This window comes from Carassius auratus, chromosome 46 (assembly GCF_003368295.1).
Source record: "Carassius auratus strain Wakin chromosome 46, ASM336829v1, whole genome shotgun sequence".
In the NCBI taxonomy this organism is placed as follows: Eukaryota; Metazoa; Chordata; class Actinopteri; order Cypriniformes; family Cyprinidae; genus Carassius; species Carassius auratus.
In genome coordinates, this window is record NC_039288.1 from 16,017,057 (window position 1) to 16,037,709 (window position 20,653).

Consider the following 20,653-nt stretch of genomic DNA (forward strand, 5'->3'; position numbering starts at 1 on the left):
GTTATCATTATGCTAATGTTATGTTAGCGTTACATTAGTACTTATGCAATAATTCAGTGCTGAAGGCTTTTAAAATACACAGCGTCTCAAATGGGCAGCCTCTCAATAAAACTGAGTGTTTCTGTGTGTCCCATCATCGTCCCTGAAACAGTGAACCATTAAAATGTGTAATTCCATGTCTGCTAGTTATGAAACGCCATCTACCCCTCATTTACCAAAGGGCACTGCTTTATTTACTTTTGCATGCAGATATTGGCCTCTGTTTATACAGCTTTTTTCCCTCTCTTTCGGTCAAATCTCTCTCTCTCTCTGGCTGAAGTATTCATTAGAGCCTCTTATAAATTATCTCTTCCCGTTCTCACACATGCACACGTACACATGTCCTTCTGAGTGTGTGTAGGTCTCTCATAACAAAAAAAAAAAAATCACTCATGTTCGTCATTATTACATGAAGAGTTGGTGTGTGACCTCGTCCAGCAGTCCCTCATCAAATGCTCCACTTTATGTGTCAGGATGAATGTTTCAAAGAGAAATGAACACAAACCCCGTCACACAAAGCATCTGAGCCTTTGTACAGTTCCCGAATGTTTTGTGATGAAACAGCTTTTGGGAATAATGACACATTTTACACATTTGTTGAAAATCATCAAATTTGCAGCGCATATTCATGGGCAAATTCAGTTGTATACAATAGTTTATTTATTCACTACACTAGGGTTCTTTATTGGATTAGTTCCATTGAGAAACTTTAACGCCCATGGAGTCTTTCAGTTCCAAAAAAGTTCTTTATAATGGAAAAAGGTTTCTTTAATGATTAAAATGTTTCTCACACTAAGAAAAATGAAACTGTTTACTTAAAAGTTCTTTGGGGAACCAAAAGTGGATGTTCTATGGGATCGCTGTGAATACCCAATACCAAATCTCCTTTAGGAATTATTGATCATAAAAGGACAGGATTGAATTATATAATTTCCCATAAAATCTGGAATTGCTGCATGCAAAATGAGCTCAATGTAAATTGTGTTGCCATGTTTGTGCCATTACTTGATATTTATAATTTCATCAGACTCTGAAACAACAAATATGGTGCATGCAAATGAGAACTAAAGTTTTTACCTTTAAACTTTGTTTATTGACACTGGTCATCCAGTTGTTATCAAAGTATTTATAATGTTACAAAAGATTTCTTTTTCAAATAAATGCGCACATATATTAAGCAACATAACTGTGATAATAATAAAAAATGTTTCTTAAGCAGCAAATCAGCACTTAAGAATCAGAACCATGTGACACTGAAAACTGGAGTAATGATGCTGAAAATTCAGCTTTGCATCAGAAATAAATTACATTTTTAAAACATATTCAAATAGAAAACAGCTATTTTAAATTGTAAGTGTTTTTACTGTATTTTTGATCAAATAAATCCAGCCTTGAAGAGCATTTAAAGGCATACTCCACCCCAAAATGAAAGTTTTGTCATTAATCACTTTAATCATTAATCAATATCGTTCCAATCCAGCAAAAGCTTTGTTCGTCTTTGGAACACATTTTCAGATATTATGGATGAAAACCGTGCATCCTTGTGGTGTGGCTGACACAGAAGAGCACAGGCAGTTTGAGTGATGTGGAGAGACACAGAGGAGACTGTTGACAAAGGAATTGTTGAATAAAGTTGTTATTTTTGTTTTATTCGCTTACAAACAGTATTCTTGTCGCTTCATAACATTACGGTTGAACCATTGATGACAGATGGACTATTCTGACGATGTTTTTCATACTTTCCTGGACCTTAACAGTGGTGTTTACTTGGCAGTCCATGGGACAGTCACAAGCCTCCCAGTTTTATCCAAAATATCTTAAATTGTGTTACGAAGATGGAAAAAGCTCTTATGGATTTGGAACGACATGGGGGTAAGTAAATAATGACAACATTTTCATTTTGGGGTGGAGTGTCCCTTTAAGAAAAAACATTTCAAAATTGTACCAACCCCAAATTTAAGAACTGTAGTGCATTTAAGGGTAAACACAGTTTTAATAAAGCAAATGCTGTCGATTACTGCCAGATAACTTGGACTGATTTCTCAGCTTGTAAAAATGCAAAAAATTGTGTTTAAAATTATGTATTTACTATGGAAATTTATAAGACTATTAATTTGCCATGCAAATACAAACATTCTGTCATTATTTACTCACTTTTTTATTGTTTCATAATTGTAAACCCATTAACTTTAGAAGGCCTATGATATGAGAAAGGACATAAAAAATAGACATATTGCAAAATGTTAAAATACAGTGTACATTTATGCACCTATAATAGAATCCCCACTGCTAAAGGATGGTTTAGACCACTTAAATAATATTTTAGAAGAGGAATTAAACCTAAACACATTTCTGCTTTTAAACTCTATTTTGAACTTTTTTCTATTTTGTCTTGCCTCACTTCCCTTACAAGTGCATTGCTGTTAACGCAATTCTTGTTTGTTTTTGAAAACTAATTTTTTTTCTCTGTGGTCATCAACATGCTGGTGATAGAGCATGATTTGTATTGAACTCGAAACCTTCTTTTAATGCTTATGAAAGGTCAATAAGTCATTCTTGAAACACAAAGAGGCCACAGAAACACACACAAGACACCTTCCAACATCTTGATCTGCGCGCACTTGTCTGATGGCCAAGGGAATTTTTCTATCTAGACAAGTTCATACATGTTTTTCCTTGAGCCGTGTTCAATCTGTGTATATGTATGTGTGTGAGTGATATCCTCAGAAATGGAAGATTAATGCTATAACAGTGGCCTCCTATCTGCCAAAGTGCGTCATTCTTTCTTCTCTCCCGCTGTACTCTCCACTGCATGGATGCAGGAATGAAATAAACGAAGCAGTTAGCCGGGATCAGTCTGAAATTTGGGTTGGATTCCAATAAACACATATCACACGGTGTATAGTAGGTCGTAAAATAACGAGCAAACACATGGCGAACTATATTAGGTTTCATAGAGTTCTGTAGGTTTGAGCTCAAGTGAGCAAACATTCACAAGCACAAGTGCTTATGAGTGAGAGGATGTTTTTTATTTAATTACTGTAATTTAACTGTGGCTTAGTTGTGTGGCTTGTCTTAGTCAAATTGTTAATTTATTTGATAGATTTTGCCTGAAAACATCTCCAGCAGTGGAAATAAGTAACAAAATACAAACTGAACTAAAAAAAAAAAAAGTCAAAAAGTAGCCTAATTCAACAGTATTTTTTTTTAATTAATATACTGTATATTAAAATATATTTTTACTGAATTTACTGATGTTAAAAGATTACAACAAAAACAAATTCAAAATGTTCTCTTTAAATATGTGTGTGTGTGTGTGTATATGTAACATTTTCAATAATTTTCTAACCAGAAATGAACTAAAATATTAAAAATATATTTGTATTATTTTACAATATTTTGTTAAATTAAAAAAATACATTATTTGTTTATACAATTTTAGTTGGAGCTTATACAAAAAATGTATACAAATAAAAGTATAAACATAATTTCAGCAAAAAATAAATAATTAAATAAATAAAATAAATTTAATTAAATAAATTAATTAAAAACAACAACACCAAAACATGTAACATTTTTTTCAAGACATATTTTTAGTGGATCAGGGTTTTTTTTTTTTTTTTTTTTTTTTTTTTTACTTTACTTGACCAGTGTCATAAATTGGGGGCGGGGCTATCTGTTCATCTGACCAATGGCAGAGGGGGGCGTGATCATTATCCCTGTTTGGGATCCATCAGAAGCAAATATGTTTATTTTGCTGTTTTAATCAAATTTTCTGTGAAGTGACTTTTGGCAATCAGACCAAGTAGTGTGTCAAGACAGAGATAAAATATGGAAGGTCAAGTGCATTTTGGCATAGAGTTTTTCATGTAAAATCAAAAAGATTTTGTGGAGAATAAAGTAGATAATCACACACACAGTCACAAACCCCATTCATTGCACATATGCATACTTAATAAATAGCATGTTTAGTGTGCCAATTCTGAATATTTCCATTCATTTTCTGCCAGAAGTCAGAGAGCTGCACTGGCCCTATATGGTTCACAAGAGGCAAATGTCCCCTGATTCCAGAGAGCGAGTGTGAGAAAGACAGCTGACCTTTCAGTTCACCCGGGGCAGGTAAGACTCTGATAGAAGTGGACACCTGTGCAAGAGCTGGGTTTCAAATGCCAGAACAGGGTGTTTGATGGGAAGGAACGTCTGCAGCTCCCTGAAGATGATACACGCTGGGTAAGGAGAAACACAAACAACATGACACTGGTTTCATTGCCATGTGTTATTTAGAAAGCCCTTCAAAAATGAAAACACACATACACAGCTAGTTTTGTATCATGCATTCTTAAGATAACTGAATGGATGTTATTTTTAGGGGTCAGATCATGAGATAATAGAGCTTGATGTATTATTAAAGCACACAGCAACTCTTGGAACTCAAAACTTTCTCCTCTGTCCAACAAGAGCATTGACTAAACTATGGCAAAAATATAAATGCATATTGCTGTACGAGCAGAAAATCATTACACCCTAAAACTAATACAGACACCGTTTGGCTTTAGAGACATTACTTGGTTCCCTCCTGAGGCTGTTTTCAAGAAACCTTCATGAATGCACCCAAAGGCTTTTCTCGTCTTGATTGATTTGACCCGAGATGACTTTCAACGCTCAAAGACCTTTAAGCTAAGAGTAAATAGGGTTAAGAGCAGTGAATATGTGTTTAAGTGAGGTTAAACACTCTTATTCGGCTCACCTGACACAGTTGGTTCAGTGTAGGTGTGAGAAAATAACACCAGTCTGAGACAATTAGTGGACAGCAATATTAATATGCAAGTGAAAAGTTCAGCTGCCTCATTATATTATAATGAATAAATGTTCTAAAAGGTTAGTTTACTCAAAAGTAAAAAAAATCTGACATTATTTTCTCACCTTCATGTCGTTCCATTCTGGTGTGACGTTCTTTTTTCCTGTATAACACAAAAAGCTACCATTCATACGTCTGAAATGACGCGATGGTGAGCAATGGACAGAATTTTCTTTTTAAGTTGAACTATTCCTTTGAAACACATGATTATACCCCACTGACTGTCTGTATGTGACGTTCATTCATTCAGTCCCACCACCTCACCTTTCTCCCACTGCAGTGAAATTACACAAATTTTCTTCTGAGCTGAGAAACAGAAGTGCACAGCTAATCTGTTGCTGATTACAAATGATGAAAATTGTAGTCAGTAATGTATTGAATATTACTCATTTTTTATTCTGACTACTTCTGAGAATCAATCAATTATGGATAATTGATTGCCATTGTGTGAATAATATAATACAATCCATAAATGTAACTGGAATCTGATTATAAATATTTTATAACATAAAATATAAATTCATTTAAATATTTTTTTTTTAGATTCTACATCTGATTATGCAATCCAGATTACATGTTATAAATTATTACATAGAACTATTATATACAGCATATAGATAGATAGATAGATGCACACAATATGTATGTATATATATATATATATATATATATATATATATATATATATATATATATATATATATATATCTAGTGACATTTCTTTTCTCAGCCTGCTACAATTTCCCTTTTGGCTTTTGTATAACTGAAAATTTTACTTCAACGATTATTTTTACTAGTCTATTCAAAGAGAACTAGACAAAGTAGAATAAACATTACTCATCTGTCATGCCCTTTCTCTCTTTCTTTCTCTCTCTCTCTCTCTGTCTCGCGGACTCACATAAATTGATCCATACAGGCAGCCCCCACCCCATTTATGTGAGGGGGTATAAAAGGAGCAGTCTGGTCGGGAGATCTCGGAATTCTTCTCTTATTGCGCAAATCTTCGCGGACATGTCGGGCACTTCGCGCGCACAGCTGTGCTTCCTCCTGTTGAGCGTCACGGCTCTCCGGGGACACGCGCGCTTTCTGGACATACAGGTGAGATATTCACACCTGCTCACCTCACACACACACACACACACAATAATGAGCTTTATATTTAACTTTCGATATGTCTATTGTGAGCTCTGTGTGTGTGTTTATTGGTGCTTTGGCTTTAACAATCATTCTACAATAGAATGTTTACATTTTATAACAATGCCTATATTTAATATAAAATTGTACGAGCAACTTTTATCGTACAATTTATTGTGAGCATATACAAAACGTAAACTAATGCATTTGTTTAATGTCTAAAATGACGGGGTTTTTTCAATGCAATTTTTTTTTCTCGTTTATTTATTTATTTTATTTAAAATAAATAAATAAATATGGGTGACACCAGTGGAAATCATTATAAGTGTCCGATCAAGTGGAAATAGATCCTTGCAAGTGTCCACATATGCTTTGGCATTAAATATTTGTGCTTAAATATGTATTTGTATAATATTATTGCCTATTTCTATGTAGTGTGCAAAGCCTATTTCTTTATGTGAAAGCCTATGTTACTTTAAGAACATTTAAGAACAAGTTGTTTTGAATCCAAGAAGCCCTAAAAATCCTAATCCTTGAGCACCACTGATTGAAATGCAAACATAATTGCTTATATTTTTGTATTTTGACAGCTTTTTCTAATTCCAGTCATTTCCATGTCCTGTTTATTGTTGTTTTAGCAGGATAACGAGATCAGCCCGGAAGGATTATTATCTCTCCTCAGCTCTGAACTAAAGCGAGAGTTACCGGAGGAGTTTGTGTACAGCCGAGCGCTCAGTGAGTGACATCAGAAAACCTGTGGGAAAAGACACACGTCATGGATAATAAATTAATTATCTATATCAAGATGTTGACTTCACATGTGTTTTAATAAGTTGATTTTTTTAACCGTTTAATCGATATGGTAGCACATTATGGCACTAATTGATATTTAAAGAGTGGCTATGCATCCATCTTTTCACCTTTCTTGTCTTGATCTTCCTCCGTGTCCCTCAGGATGTCTGGACATGGTGGCCGTAGAGGGTCAATTTACATTCACAGCAGAACGTCCACAGTTAAACTGCGCCGTGTTTTTCATCGGCGAGCCTAGTGACATCATTAGCGTCGAGTATGATTCGGTCAACATCGACTGCAGAGGAGGAGATTTCATAAAGGTGAGTGTTATTTACAAAATGTAATGTATTAGTATTACAATCACTTATTCGGTTCTAAGTATGAAAAAAATAAATAATAAAAAAATTGGTATGTTTGTGTCAATCTGTACCTTTTCGAACTGTGAATGTAGGTACACTAAAGCCAGGTTAAATCAGGGCGGCAAAAGATCACGTCATGTCATTTTAAGCCAGGCCCTAAAACAGAAAGCATGTTTAGCTACATACAATGAGCTAACATATTCCACTCTAAAAACTGAATTAAAAATCCAATTAAGCAAATGTCATTGAAATTAATGAAGTTTAATTGGACTGAAAAACCCACATGGCATATAGTTGAAGTTAACATACTGAATTAATTCCTGTTCAATGAAACGGACATGAAATGTGGAAATTTAATGTAATTTATTAGCTGTGAAACAAAACTGGCATGAACTCAACAGACCTGAAAAGCGGGGGAGACGGTAGGGAATTATATAAACTGAACCTGACCTGAACTAAACAGAGTTCAAGACAGTTCACTTGAACTGAAAAAATTAAGTACTCTGAAAAAAAAAAAAAAAATTGGTGTAGGATCTGCATTGAAAAATTGTCACTCAGAAATTGCTAGTGAATAAGAAACAGCAAGTAACAAATGAATTAAACATTACATTTTTGAAGTAGAAAAACTTCATATGTTCTTGTAAAACGTACTCCTACAATCTTCATTTACAACTTAGAAAATTATTTAACAGGCTATGTTGTACTAAATGCAGATGAGCGGAGTAGAATGGTGTTAAAAGTGTTAAAAAGCCAACTTATTTATCTTTAAGGTATTTGATGGCTGGGTGATGAAGGGCGAGAAGTTTCCCAGCACACAGGACCATCCTCTTCCTCTGTACAAGCGTTACTCTGATTACTGTGACACTGGAGTGACTCGACCGATCGTACGCTCGTCTCAGAATGTCGCCATGCTGTTCTTCAGACTCCACCAATCAGGGAGCAGCTTCACAGTAACTTTCCGCAAACTCATCAATCCGTTCCGTAAGTGCACATCCACACAAATACAAAAATGACCCTGGAAATTATGTATAATATGACTCTCTGCAGTACCGATGAACTTGAAAACTAATGTCACTAATTCCCTGAAGGTTCGGAGCATTTATACTGTTAGTTGAATGACATATGGCTCATGCTGAAACCACGCTTGAAGCTTAACATGCAAGATACTGATGGTCAACCATCTGTGTCTCTCTCTCTCTTTTTGCAGCCTGTAATGTTGTCTCTCAGACCCCAGAGGGCAGTTTCACCATGATCATTCCACAGCAGCACAGGAACTGCAGTTTCTCCATCATCTATCCAGTGGAGATCCAGATCGGAGAGCTCAATCTCGGCCAACACAATGATCTCAAGGTGAGCATTTCCAGGTCAAGAAATGCACCATTTGCACAAACCAGCCTTCCCCAAAATAAAAAGGAATAAATGACAATAAAATAAAGAAATATTATTTAATAAACACGACTTAATACATTAAATTAGCAATTTCACTATTTCAAAGTACAGCTTAGTTTTGGCCAACAAAATGATCTCAAGTAACAAAACCAGCCTTTCCCAAAAGTAAAAATAAATAAATAAATAAATAAATAATACATATGAATTCATACATTTTATTTACAAATGTAGCATTTAGAAAACAAAATAAAATAAATATTATTTACAATTTTCTTTATAAACGTTTATGTGGTTAACCTACGGCTGGGTGTCCAGAACAACAAACAGAGACAGAATAGAGTGAAATAGAGTTTGTTTAACAATCTTTGAACTGAGTAAAGCTGTTTTGAACTAATATCTTTGAAAATATATTAGTTGATATAAAGCCACTGATGAATTATGATGACTTTGAGTCTTCTGGTTTATCCATGTAGCGGTCCATTCTCGGCTGTCCCGGTTCTGGAGACTTTGTGGAGCTTCTGGGTGGAAACGGTATGGACACATCCAAGATGTACCCTATGGCAGATCTCTGCTACTCTTTTAACGGACCAGGTGAGCATTCCTTCTTTATCTGTTGTGCATCATCACTGGTTCTAGCAGTAACCGTGCTAAGCAATTTAGCGTGCAAAAAATCTCATAAACCTCTCCATACCGTATCTCTCTTCCCATCAGCTCAAATGAAGGTCGGCTGTGATAACACTGTGGTCAGAATGGTGTCGAGCGGGAAGTTCATAAATCGAGTTAGTTTCCAATATCGGCTACTGGGTCACCAAGAGCTTCAGCAGATGAAGGGTAACAGCATTGAAGACGTGTGTTTAAGAGCATAAGACCCTCTCTCTGTTCAGGGGGATGTCAGACTAACTGAGTTTGAGCCTTTGTATAATTTCCCTATTAAAAAAATTATTTATTTTTTTGCCTCATCTTTTCATTTGACACTTCTGTTCTTTTTAATCTCATAAACTTGTAAGATCTGTGGCTGATGTTTAAATAAAATTTGTACTTGTGTTGATGCACATCACCGTTTTGTTCAGCATGTTTCATTTTGAAGCACCCTTTTAAAAACTGGAGCGGTACTGCACAAGTTTTAAAAAATCCACTATGTAGGACAAATGTAATTGTCATTATTTATCTGTATTAAAGAGCTTTTGTAATAAAATCAGTAAACATGAGCAAAGCAAACTCTGGTTACAGTAATTTTTGATTTTGCACTAGAAAACACTAACATTTATCCTAGTCTACTCATTTTGTAAGGTCAAGCAAACTAGTTGTCACAAATTACTTTTTGATCTGTCATTAAAGTGAAAAATGAAGATTTTTATGAAAATGTACTCACCCTCAGGCCATCCAAGATTTAGATGAGTTTGTTTCTTCATCTAAACAGATTTGGAGAAATCTAGCAATACATCGCATGCTCACCAATGGATGCTTTGAAGTGAATAGGTGCCGTCAGAATGAAAGTCCAAACAGCCAAACAGCTGATAAAAACATCATAGTAATCCACATTAAGCCATTCCATTAATTAAAATCTTGTGAAGGGAGAAGCTGCATTTTTGTAAGAAACTTCAAACCTTTGCTTCCAGCAAAAATATGAGAATTATGGGGTGAACTATTCCTTTAAGCCAGAACATAATGTGCAAAAGAAACAATCTAAGCAGTCATAAAGTGCTAAAAAGCAATATAGCTTGAGAATATAAGTAAAATGTCAAAGCACTCTTGCATCAGTCACGTTTCTGTGATTGTCTCTATTACTTAGCAATTTTAGTAAAAAAACGAAAGACATTTTCATAATTTAAATACCACAATCTTTTGAATAACATCCAAACTCTACATGACTATACAAGATAGGGCTGCAGGATTATGAAAATAAATCATAATTGTCAATTATTCTGTTGAAATTGTAATTGTGATCATTAATTACGATTATCACAATTTACATTAAATGATGTTTATATCTTTTTTATATCAACCGCATGCCATATTTTCAAATGAAAAACGTTTATTACTTTTCTATTGTATTAGACCTCAAATGTCAACTATACATTGGTTTCTTCTTTAAATAAAAAAATAAAAAAATATTATATATATTATAATATATAACATGTTATACTACAACTAAAATTAAAACCCCTTAAGATAACCTGTAGAAAGACAAAAATACATTTTAAACATAAGTGGACTTTGAACAACTAATTGCCAATTATGGCATCCATAATTTTAATCACAATTAGAAATTCGATTAATTGTGCAGCCCTAATACAGGACTATCAATTTAACGAGCTCTAGTCAATTGAACCTCTTCATGAAGACTGCTGACCTAAATCAAACGGACTGCTTAATCACTATTGTTAAATCAACAGATTGATTTATGTATTTTCGTCACACTCTCATACTGTATGATGCTCATCATCATCGCTGACAACCTGCTCACATCATGACAGCAGAGGAGTTCGGCTTTGCCTTATCGTGTCAAATTTGTCCTATGATGGAGGACGATGTTCAGACACGTCTTTCTTTTGCATGCACCAGGCATCAACAAGGTCCCCTTGGCATCTTGACCGTCCCTCAAAATAGGAACTTAAAGAAGTGACTGTGCTTAAAAGAAGAGTTCACCCAAAGTAATTATTAAATATTTTATACTGATTTAACAATGTTTTAGATGTGACTTAGTGGTTTAGTGTAAATGTTATGTGTATTAATATATAAATTTGATGTATTTCATATTCAAAAATGTAAAAAATTACTTTCATCTAGCTTGCACTCACTGGTGTAAACTAAGCAAATCCGGGGGAATGATGTATGAGGTCAATGTTGCGCATGCACCGCTCAGAAGTGACGCATGTGGAAACGCAGCAGAGAGATCGAAACAAAACAGGGGTCACTAAATACAAAAGTACAAAATGAGGATTTTTGTAAAGAAGAATTTCAAAGGATATTGATATAAGTGAAGAGGAGACTTGTTTTGCTTTGCTAAAGTAAAGAAACGTTTATTCTTTTGATCTTGTAAACAAACGTTGGTTTTCACGAGACTCAACAGAACATGCGCAATGCTGACTTCAATTTCTTCATTCCCCCGGAACTGCTTATTTGTAAATCTGTTGGCGCACGCTAGATTAAAGTGATTATTACATTTTGAATATGGATATTTTTCTTACAAAAACACATCGAGTCACCACAGGACGCCTTTGTTCACCCCCCGGAGCTCTGTAAGACACTTTTTTTGTGTAAGGGCGCTTTTTATTTAACTTCTTTTGGAGTAAAGGAATCTAACACTCGCTGACTGCAATGAGCTTGAAAGATCAAAAACAATTTTAAGGATAACTCCAACTGGATTTGTTTTAAAGAAGATAGTCATATACACCTGGGATGCCTCGGGGGTAAATAAAACGCAACCTATTTTTCTTTTTTGGGTGAATTAATCTTTTAAGGAAAAATATTATACTGGTCACATGCTGCGTTCGTCCAATCAATGACACTGACAACCCAAATATGCAAATCAGGGATGTACAGTGTGGAACATCCACTGATCTATAATAGAGATATTATATAAATCAATGGAAACATCAGATTATGAATATTGATTGTTATTAATTGCTAACCGGGGTATAAAACCAGTGGCGGGTTGCATAGTCCTAAAATGTTTTAAAATACATTTCTTAAAAAATACTTTTTTAAGGCAGTTACATCAAGGTAGTTTGGTCTAATGTGATCCCAAAAAGTAAGACTGATTGCCCCTTGGGTAACTGCTAGTTGGCCAAACTAGTTTGTAAGACACAGTTTTAACATGATGTCTATGTTTTTGCGACTGTATATCTGTATGAAGAAAGTAAGGGCATTATCTAGATAAAAAACAAGCCGTAATCTCATTTCACAACTAAAAGACAGCTGTAAGTTTATTCAGTGTATGTTGTGTGAAACATTCGGACAGAATGTTTTATGAATGAAATGTGAGTGTTTGTGTGTTAAAATATTATTGCATTTCTGTGTGATTTGATGAAACGGGTCGCCTCATGCTTGATTAAAGGTTGGCGCTCACATTATACCGGTCGGAACCACACGCTCCAGAGAGAGTTTAGCAGAATAATTGATAACAAACTGAGAATCCCAGCAGGGCGCACAATGAGGTAAGCACAGCTGCGCTTGTCCCCTACTGCGCACATCAACGCAGAAATCAGCCAACGGTGGAAATTACACCACCACTGCCACACGTGGGATTGTTAGGGTGAATGAGCAAGAGAGAAAGAGATGGAGAGAGAGACAGAGAGAAAGGGAGAGAGGAATTGAGATTGAGGGAGAGAGCTGCATTGAGAGATGCTGGAGCACAGGTGGAAATATAGCTGGGTTTCAGAACAACAAACTCACAGAGTGTTGCAAAAACTGGTCAAGTGATCAAATCAAACTGTAAAATGACAAAACAAAATCTGAGAGCTTTACTAAATAGATGTCATGCCATCCAAATGAATTGCAAATAAAAGCCTACTTTTTAAATGCAACTAGTTTCAAAGTCAACATAACATTTACCCTATCTAATTTTTTAATGGAAATTAGATCTAACTATTAGAATTAGTCTGTAGCATGTTTATTTTTTTAATGAAATGGTGCTACACTCCTGACCCACAATGCACTGCAGCATGAGCAGCTAAGGAGAAATAAAAGGTTCTTCTCAATTGGAAGGACGTCCAAGGATGCGTCTTTCTTAGCCCAGACCTTGTGAGACTTAGAGGCTAGAGTGCATCTGTGAGATGGTTGTGTCATAAGGTTTGTGCCCACGTGGTCATAGCAAGACTGTCTAATTAGAATCCTTCAAACTGAGACATCCTTCGACGGAGCTTTATCTGTGGCAGTCTACAAGGATGTGTCCTTCCATTTGAGAAGCAACCCATAGTTTGAGATGCTACGATATTCAAGAAGAAAAACGTGTAAGAATAGATTGTACAACTATATGCCTGATTTGAGTTTAAATATTTTTAAGCGTAAAGCTTCCACAATGAAAAAAAAAAACATTGTCCACGGTGTGATACAAGAGTCATGAAAGAAGCACGAATGACTGGTCATGAAACAGCTCTGCTATCGACAGCAGTCAGAAAATAACTTGGACCTCGGAGCGTTGTGACTGGCCAATCAGAATAAAGCATTTCAGAGAGCCTTGTAATAAAATGCAGCAGTCGGGTTCTGGAAGTAAAAATTGCAATCATTTTCTGCATGAAATGGATTCTTAATGAGATCTTATAAAACTTTATAGACAGACCTCCTGTGAGCGATGGCATTATGCTTTTTTTTGAAGCCATCAGTTTGCATTATTTCAGCTTATGTTTAAAATGATTGTGTTTAACAGCAAAATCCTTGGTGAAAAACTATATTACCCATGATGCTTTAAAGAAAATTCCACCAGTAAGAGGTGGAAGTGATGTCTCTCCATGCTCTCAAAACACTTAAATAGTTGTTTTATATATATATATATATATATATATATATATGTGTGTGTGTGTGTGTGTGTATATATGTGTATATATATATATATATATATATTTTTTTTCAATAAATGGAAAATATATTGTTTCTATATACAATCTACAAATTATGTAATTTGCAATGGTTTATGGGATTGTAGTTCTTTTCCTCATTTCTGCTCCAAATCAAATTTTGTAATGTTCTGATTCACTTTAATGCACTAATACACTCTACTGACCAATCAGAATCAAGCATTTCAGAGAGCCATGTAATTAAGTCGAAACTGCTCATTTCTGTAGTTGAACACATGATGACTGAAACTCTTCTGTTGATTTCTGATTCCCTCCATCAGCTTCACTCTGTTCTGTTTAAGCAAAGACACTCAAATGAACATTGCAGAACCTGATTAGCAGGCTACAGAATATCTGGTTATGTCATTTTAAAGTACTACATCAGCAGCCGGGACAGATGCATGGCCACAATAACAATCAGGTGTCACCCTTGACACCATCAGCCCGCATCTTACAAGCTTCTCAGAATTCACTGTATGTTCTTTGAAATGCTTCGAGCCCTGAGAGAAAACCGTTCGATTCAGAAGTACTCACCCATGTACCAAACATAGTTTGAGCTTATTTTGTCCTTGGGTTTGCCTTATGAAAGACTTCATTTCAAAGAAATCTTGAATCTAAGAGGGCAATTTAATATAAAATGGCAGAAATTCAGCATGCTCTCTCGGCCAACTAATATCACAAAACAGAGGCCGGGAGATGCTGCGAGGATGAAGATAAAGAAGAAAAAAGATGAAAAGAGGACTTATTTGTGTATGACTAGGCTTATGACCGTGTCCTGTTTATCAGACTGGAACAAGCAAAGCTAATGTTAACACTATGATGCTATGATGCAGGGTTAATGATGTCACGTACACACCACAATCACAGTCCCTCGTAAAGTATTATGGGTAGTGGGTCAACCTAATGGATTCAAAACACTGAGATGGGAGATTGCAAAAAGGGAAATCAGAACGTCTTTGTTCTTGACATAGAGCCACTTGCACGCTTGCGAGGAAGATATTCACTCTTGGCCATAATGAGAGACCACTTCTTTAAGCGTGAAACTCACCATTAGTGCCGTCTAATACATCATCTGGATCACTTTTTGTTCAAATCTTTCCGCAGAGAAGCAGAAGGATGCGCTGGATCTCATAGTGCCTGTTAAGAATATGTCTGGGTATTTCAACCCAATAAAATTTAACCCAAACAATCCTGATTACTGTCATTTTGTTACTTTAATATCACTGAATCTTAAGAAGAGTTTTAGGGATACACCACTGAGAAAACATTTTAAAAGTGCATTATGCACTGCAAATGTTATATAATTATATATTATATATTATAATTATATATTTATATTATATAAATGTTAAATAATAATCTTTCTTGATTCAGTTGTGGACAGTGGTTGCACGTTTTGAATTATTAGTTGAATTATTAACTATCTAAGTAAATGTCCTTTTTTAACTTACTGTCAGTGTTGTGTTAACTAAAAATAAAACTCAAAATATTTTCATTAACTCAAATAAAGCCAAAATAACTGTAAATGTAAATATGAGATGAAAACTCATACAAACCTTATTAAGAAAATGTTGGCAACTAACTGAAATATATATGATTAAGCTGAAATACGAAATTACTAAAGCTAAAACTGAAATAAAAATAAAAATATTTAATAGAAAAAAAAAAAACTAATAAACAAGCAAAAAAGAAGAAAATAAATTTTAAAATAAATTAATTTCAAAATGTACAATCTCACATAAATCTCACATATCAATATATTAAAAACTAACAATTTACCCATTTTCTCATCTTACTCATATACATATGACATAATATTTAATTTCAACATTTACTCCCATTCAGGGATCTGACATAACTAGCAAAAAAAAATCAGCATTTGATATAAATATGCTGCAATTTAATTAATATAAAATAAACTGTAACATAAAATTATAAATAATAATAATATATATTTTTTTATATTAGTGTGGACATGTTTTGTGAGATTCGCCCATATACATTTTATATCAGAGACAACCAGATACTCAAGTTAGTTCTTTATCACTGAGAGTCTAATTTTGTGAGACTACACTCTATTTTATGGATTTGTTTATGTCCTTTATTAAAGTCTGTGTTCGATCAATTAGATAAATTCAACGCCGCCGGTTTTTCTGGGATGCAGAGCTTGATTTTCACAGTATCTGTTGTTATCAGACTTGGTCTTGCAAGTTTCTCTGTTTATATTCCTGTTTGCTGTTCATATCTCCATGAACACAAACGCACACACGCACACACACACGCACACACACACACACACACATACACGCACACACACGCACACACACAAGAGTAACACACTGACTCTTTCCTGCCGGCTGAATGAAGCAGCATTCATTGTGATGTCTTATCAGTGCGGTAAACTGCATCTTCCTATCTGAGTCACTGGGGGAATAAAGTGTGTGTCTAAACACATCTAACACATACACTCATAGAGGCAACTTAAACATCCACTTTATCTCAGATGTATCTCCTAAAAGTCCTAAAAGACAGAAACATTTAAGGCAGTTGTTAATGTACAGTTATAGTACAGCACTAATATGAATAGCATGTATAATATACGTTTTTAAAAGATGTCTCTTATTTTTATTCTTATTCTTATTTTATTTAATCATAAATACAGTAGAAAACATTAACATTGTGAAATATTATAACAATTTGAAAATAACTCTTTTCTATTTTAATATTTTAAAATGTAATTTATTCCTCTTCAGCGTCACATGATCCTTCAAAAATCATTTTAATATGCTGATTTTCTGCTCCAGAAACATTTCTTATTATTATCTGGGTTGAAAACAGTTGAAAGATTGTGCTGATGAGGGTAATTACAGTTCACTAAAATTTTAATTAAAACCATTTTTTACTGAAATAAAATAAAATGAATCTAAACTTATTTAAAATGTTCAGCTATTTGCCAACTAGCTATAGTTTAACTTGATGTATAAAAAAAAAAATGAAAAAAAAAAAATTATAATACAATTTTTTGACATATTTAAAACACACACACACAGAAACACAGCAAAATTACTTAAGCTTACCTAAAATGAAAATAGAAAATAGAAAAATAAAAACTAATTAAAAATATTAATAATAACTTTAATAGTATACATTATTAATAAAATCACACTGGTGCTGCTTTATATTTTTGTGGGAATTTTTTTCAAGACTGATGACTAAAAAGTTAAAACATTTATTTGAAATAAAAATCTTTTATAACATTATAAATGTCTTTACAGTCACATCAATTCTTTACAACCCCCCCCCCCCCCAAACTTTTGAGATAATTTGGAAAAAAAAGAAATGATTGATTTCATATTGAGGTCTTTGACTTTTGACTGCAGACTTTGGTTGAGAGCCACTGAAACTCTAAAGTCTGGGAAGCAGGACAGTAAAGCAAATGTCAAGATTTAAAAAAGATATGTTTTTTTTCCTTTAGATGAATGAGAGCAGCCAAAATGGTTTTGCTAAATTAATAACAATCTGTTCCTCAGAAATCACTGCAGTGGAGCATCTTGAGCAAGTCCTTCTCACAATCCTGCTGAGATGGCAACCGACACATTAGCCTCAGGTGTGTGTGTGTGTGTGCTTTCAAGGATATTATTGTGACGTCCACTCATGTCCACAGAATGGGATTTTGAGCATAACATTGGACACTCAGTCAATCGTTTGAAAGCCATGAGTGATGCAAAGCCTTTCTGAGTCGTTTGGCTTCAGCATGACAAACTCACACATACACACACACACAACACACACACACACATTCTCCATCAGTCCACCTACTGTGAAAGTCTATAAAGGTGTGAAAGACACTGGTACTAACTCAGGGTGACGTGACGTTGGTGGCGCTGATAAGTGCTTTCATCTCATGCCACTGGAGGGCAAACCCCACAGAGATGAGCGTCATCCCCTTCGTCACACTCATCATCCTCACGTCACTTTCAGAAGCTTTCTTTAGAGGACTTTTGAAAGTTGTCAATTACAGTGCATCCGTATACAAGTGTTGTTCAGGGGAAAATATTGGGGTTGAGGAGATCTAATCAATAGAAACGCACTTCATCTGATTTAATCTGTGAAACAAATCAACGCGTTTGTGTCAGATTCAGCTTGAACGCTGAGAATCAGATTCATCAACTGCTTCTCATTAACTTCTGATTCAGCCAAACACTCCCAATGCCATTTATAAAGGATAACAGACAGTCTTAAAATTTATTTATATACAAAATAAATTTATATACAAAATAAAACTTGGATGTGAACTCAAATATATTTTATATATATATATATTTTTTTAAATCAGTTTTATTACAGACTAATTTGGTTCAAAATGATTCATATTTAGTGCATAACGTATGACATTACTGACATATTGATACCGAAAAAAATAGCATAATTATAAAGTACTGTAGCATTCAATTTACTTTCAGTCAAAATATGCTTAAAAGATGAAGGATTTACACTGCTGTTCAAAAGTTTATCATTATTTTATTAATGTTTAATGAAAGATGTCTCTTAAGCTCACCAAGGCTGAATTTATTTGATTAAAAAATATACAATAAAAACAATAATACTGTGAAATTTTACAATTTTAAATAGGCCTAACTGTTCTCTATTTCGGTATATTTTAAAACATAACATAAAGCTGAGTTTTCAGCATTGCAAAAGTTTTTTTATTATCACTTTAAACAATTTAATGCATCATTGCTGCATAAAAGTATAAAGAGTATTAATTTCCTTAAAACACAGATGAACTAATAATAAATTAATCAAATGCAACTGCCAATTAACAATAAAAAAAATAACAAAATAAACATAATAAATTAATTTCAAGAAATAGTTCTATGTGTTAAGCTAAAATGTAACCAATTATATATAAGTCATGTATAAATCACACTAGCTGAACTTATTTCTTAATCTTGTCTGAAGGGATAAAAAAGTCTGCTTAGATATGGAATACTAAAAAAACAGAACAGATTCAATAAAATAAAAAAAACTGAATTACTCCATAATTACTCTATAATTAGAAGCATCAGTGTAATCAGCCGAGTTCTGTCTCAGGTACATTGTTGGTGTGTATTCTGAAGACGTTTCCTTGTCTGCTCTTCAAATAGCATGCAAGTGAGTAATCCTCATTATTTTTGGCTATAAATACTCTTTCTCTCACAGCGTAATGACCCATCTGTGCGGTCTAGTGTGTGCGACAGGCCGCAGAGTGAGTTTTACCAGAACCTGCTCTTCTTTAGAAAGAGCGACGGGCCGTAACTCAGGTCTAAAACCGATTACAGATGTCCGGAAGGATGGGTGTGGGCGAGATGGATGAAACCGCCCAGCTCTCCGACATATCACTCACTTCTAATGAAGAGTCGGTGGATGATGCGGGAGTGACGCAATGCCTGACGGAGGAGTGGAGGTGTGCGAGGAGAGATAAGGAGGTAGTGAAGTGTCTGAAAGTCTCCTAGATAAGGCCGAATGAGGGGTGGTGATCGTGATTGTCCTGTGGGAACACGCCGGAAATGGATCTCGGAGTGGAGTTTTAATAGGGCCGTGCACACACTTTTTCATGCACCTCTGTTATAGCACACCGTGACTTCTCCTCCTAGTCTGACCCTTGTGTCTGTGCGATGATAAATGGCATGTTCGCTGGGAAGGAGAGCGAGAGGGGGCGTAATCGTTTCCTCTGCTCGTCCTTGTTTCGTCTAGTTTTCTCTTATCGCTGTCACTGGTAAACAGACGGAGCTTCACGGGGCTGGATTTGTCTTTGTGAAGGCCGCTGTTGACGTGAGCATCTCTCTTGTGCAGACGGCTGGAGACCGATGCAGCGGAGCAGAGGCCTGATCTCAGACACCATCTCCCAGAACTCATTCACTGAGAGCGGAAACAGCAACAAATCCAACGGGATTGCACTCAGAGCTCTTTTTTTTATTAAGAACCGTATTTTGCTGTATAAAAAGAACCACAGAATTTGGTTCTTCAGTGGCATAGCATCATATGGAACCCATAATATCCATCTATGCATAATAGGGAATGTGTACTACTATCTAAACCAGCATTAAAGCATTAAGGTGTCATTTACTAGGGGAGAACTTCCACTCAGGTGTTTCGGAAGAGGATACAAATGGAAGGGGGAGAAAAACAAGATGCAATGATGAATCGCTGAAGAGAAAAAGACAAATAGAATTAGAGGCCATTAAGAGACAACAGATAATTATCTCATCTTAGCTATCACGGTTAATCGTGACTGATTCATCCACAGTAACAGCAACCAGAGAGCGAGAGAAGGTGCACTCGTGGAGCATTTATTTATTTATTATTATACATGTCTGAAATGTCTCAGGTAACACCGATCGTCCGGCTACTGAAGGACGTTTCATAAATAGCAGCCCTCTGGCAGTTTATCACATTGAAGCGTTATATTACGGGTCGTGTCTCCGCGCTCAGGTTTGCAGTCACGTTCCTCTGCCAAGATCTTCATTTGTCCTTTATAAAAA

General features: G+C 35.0%; 1 protein-coding gene across 2 annotated transcripts; it reads left to right on the plus strand.

Annotated features, from left to right (window-relative positions):
* The first annotated feature begins 5,820 nt into the window (after positions 1–5,820).
* On the plus strand, positions 5,821–9,628 carry LOC113063756 (corticotropin-releasing factor-binding protein-like). 2 transcript variants are annotated; one of them, XM_026234078.1, is made up of 7 exons: positions 5,821–5,995; positions 6,670–6,766; positions 6,986–7,143; positions 7,953–8,163; positions 8,390–8,532; positions 9,045–9,162; positions 9,283–9,628. In XM_026234078.1, exons 1-7 carry the CDS (start codon positions 5,909–5,911, stop codon positions 9,435–9,437), a joined length of 969 nt encoding a protein of 322 aa, XP_026089863.1. In that variant the 5' UTR covers positions 5,821–5,908; the 3' UTR covers positions 9,438–9,628. The 2 variants fall into 2 exon arrangements, with proteins under 2 accessions (XP_026089863.1, XP_026089864.1); XM_026234079.1 differs by having other exon boundaries at positions 6,673–6,766.
* The last annotated feature ends 11,025 nt before the right edge of the window (positions 9,629–20,653 follow it).

Bases quoted from the DNA above. Each gene is read 5' to 3' on its own strand.
- LOC113063756 (XM_026234078.1), top strand. From the start codon at position 5,909: ATGTCGGGCACTTCGCGCGCACAGCTGTGCTTCCTCCTGTTGAGCGTC. The intron at 5,996-6,669 runs GTGAGATATTCA...TTGTTGTTTTAG, and splicing joins CGCGCTTTCTGGACATACAG to CAGGATAACGAGATCAGCCC. The intron at 6,767-6,985 runs GTGAGTGACATC...CGTGTCCCTCAG, and splicing joins TGTGTACAGCCGAGCGCTCA to GATGTCTGGACATGGTGGCC.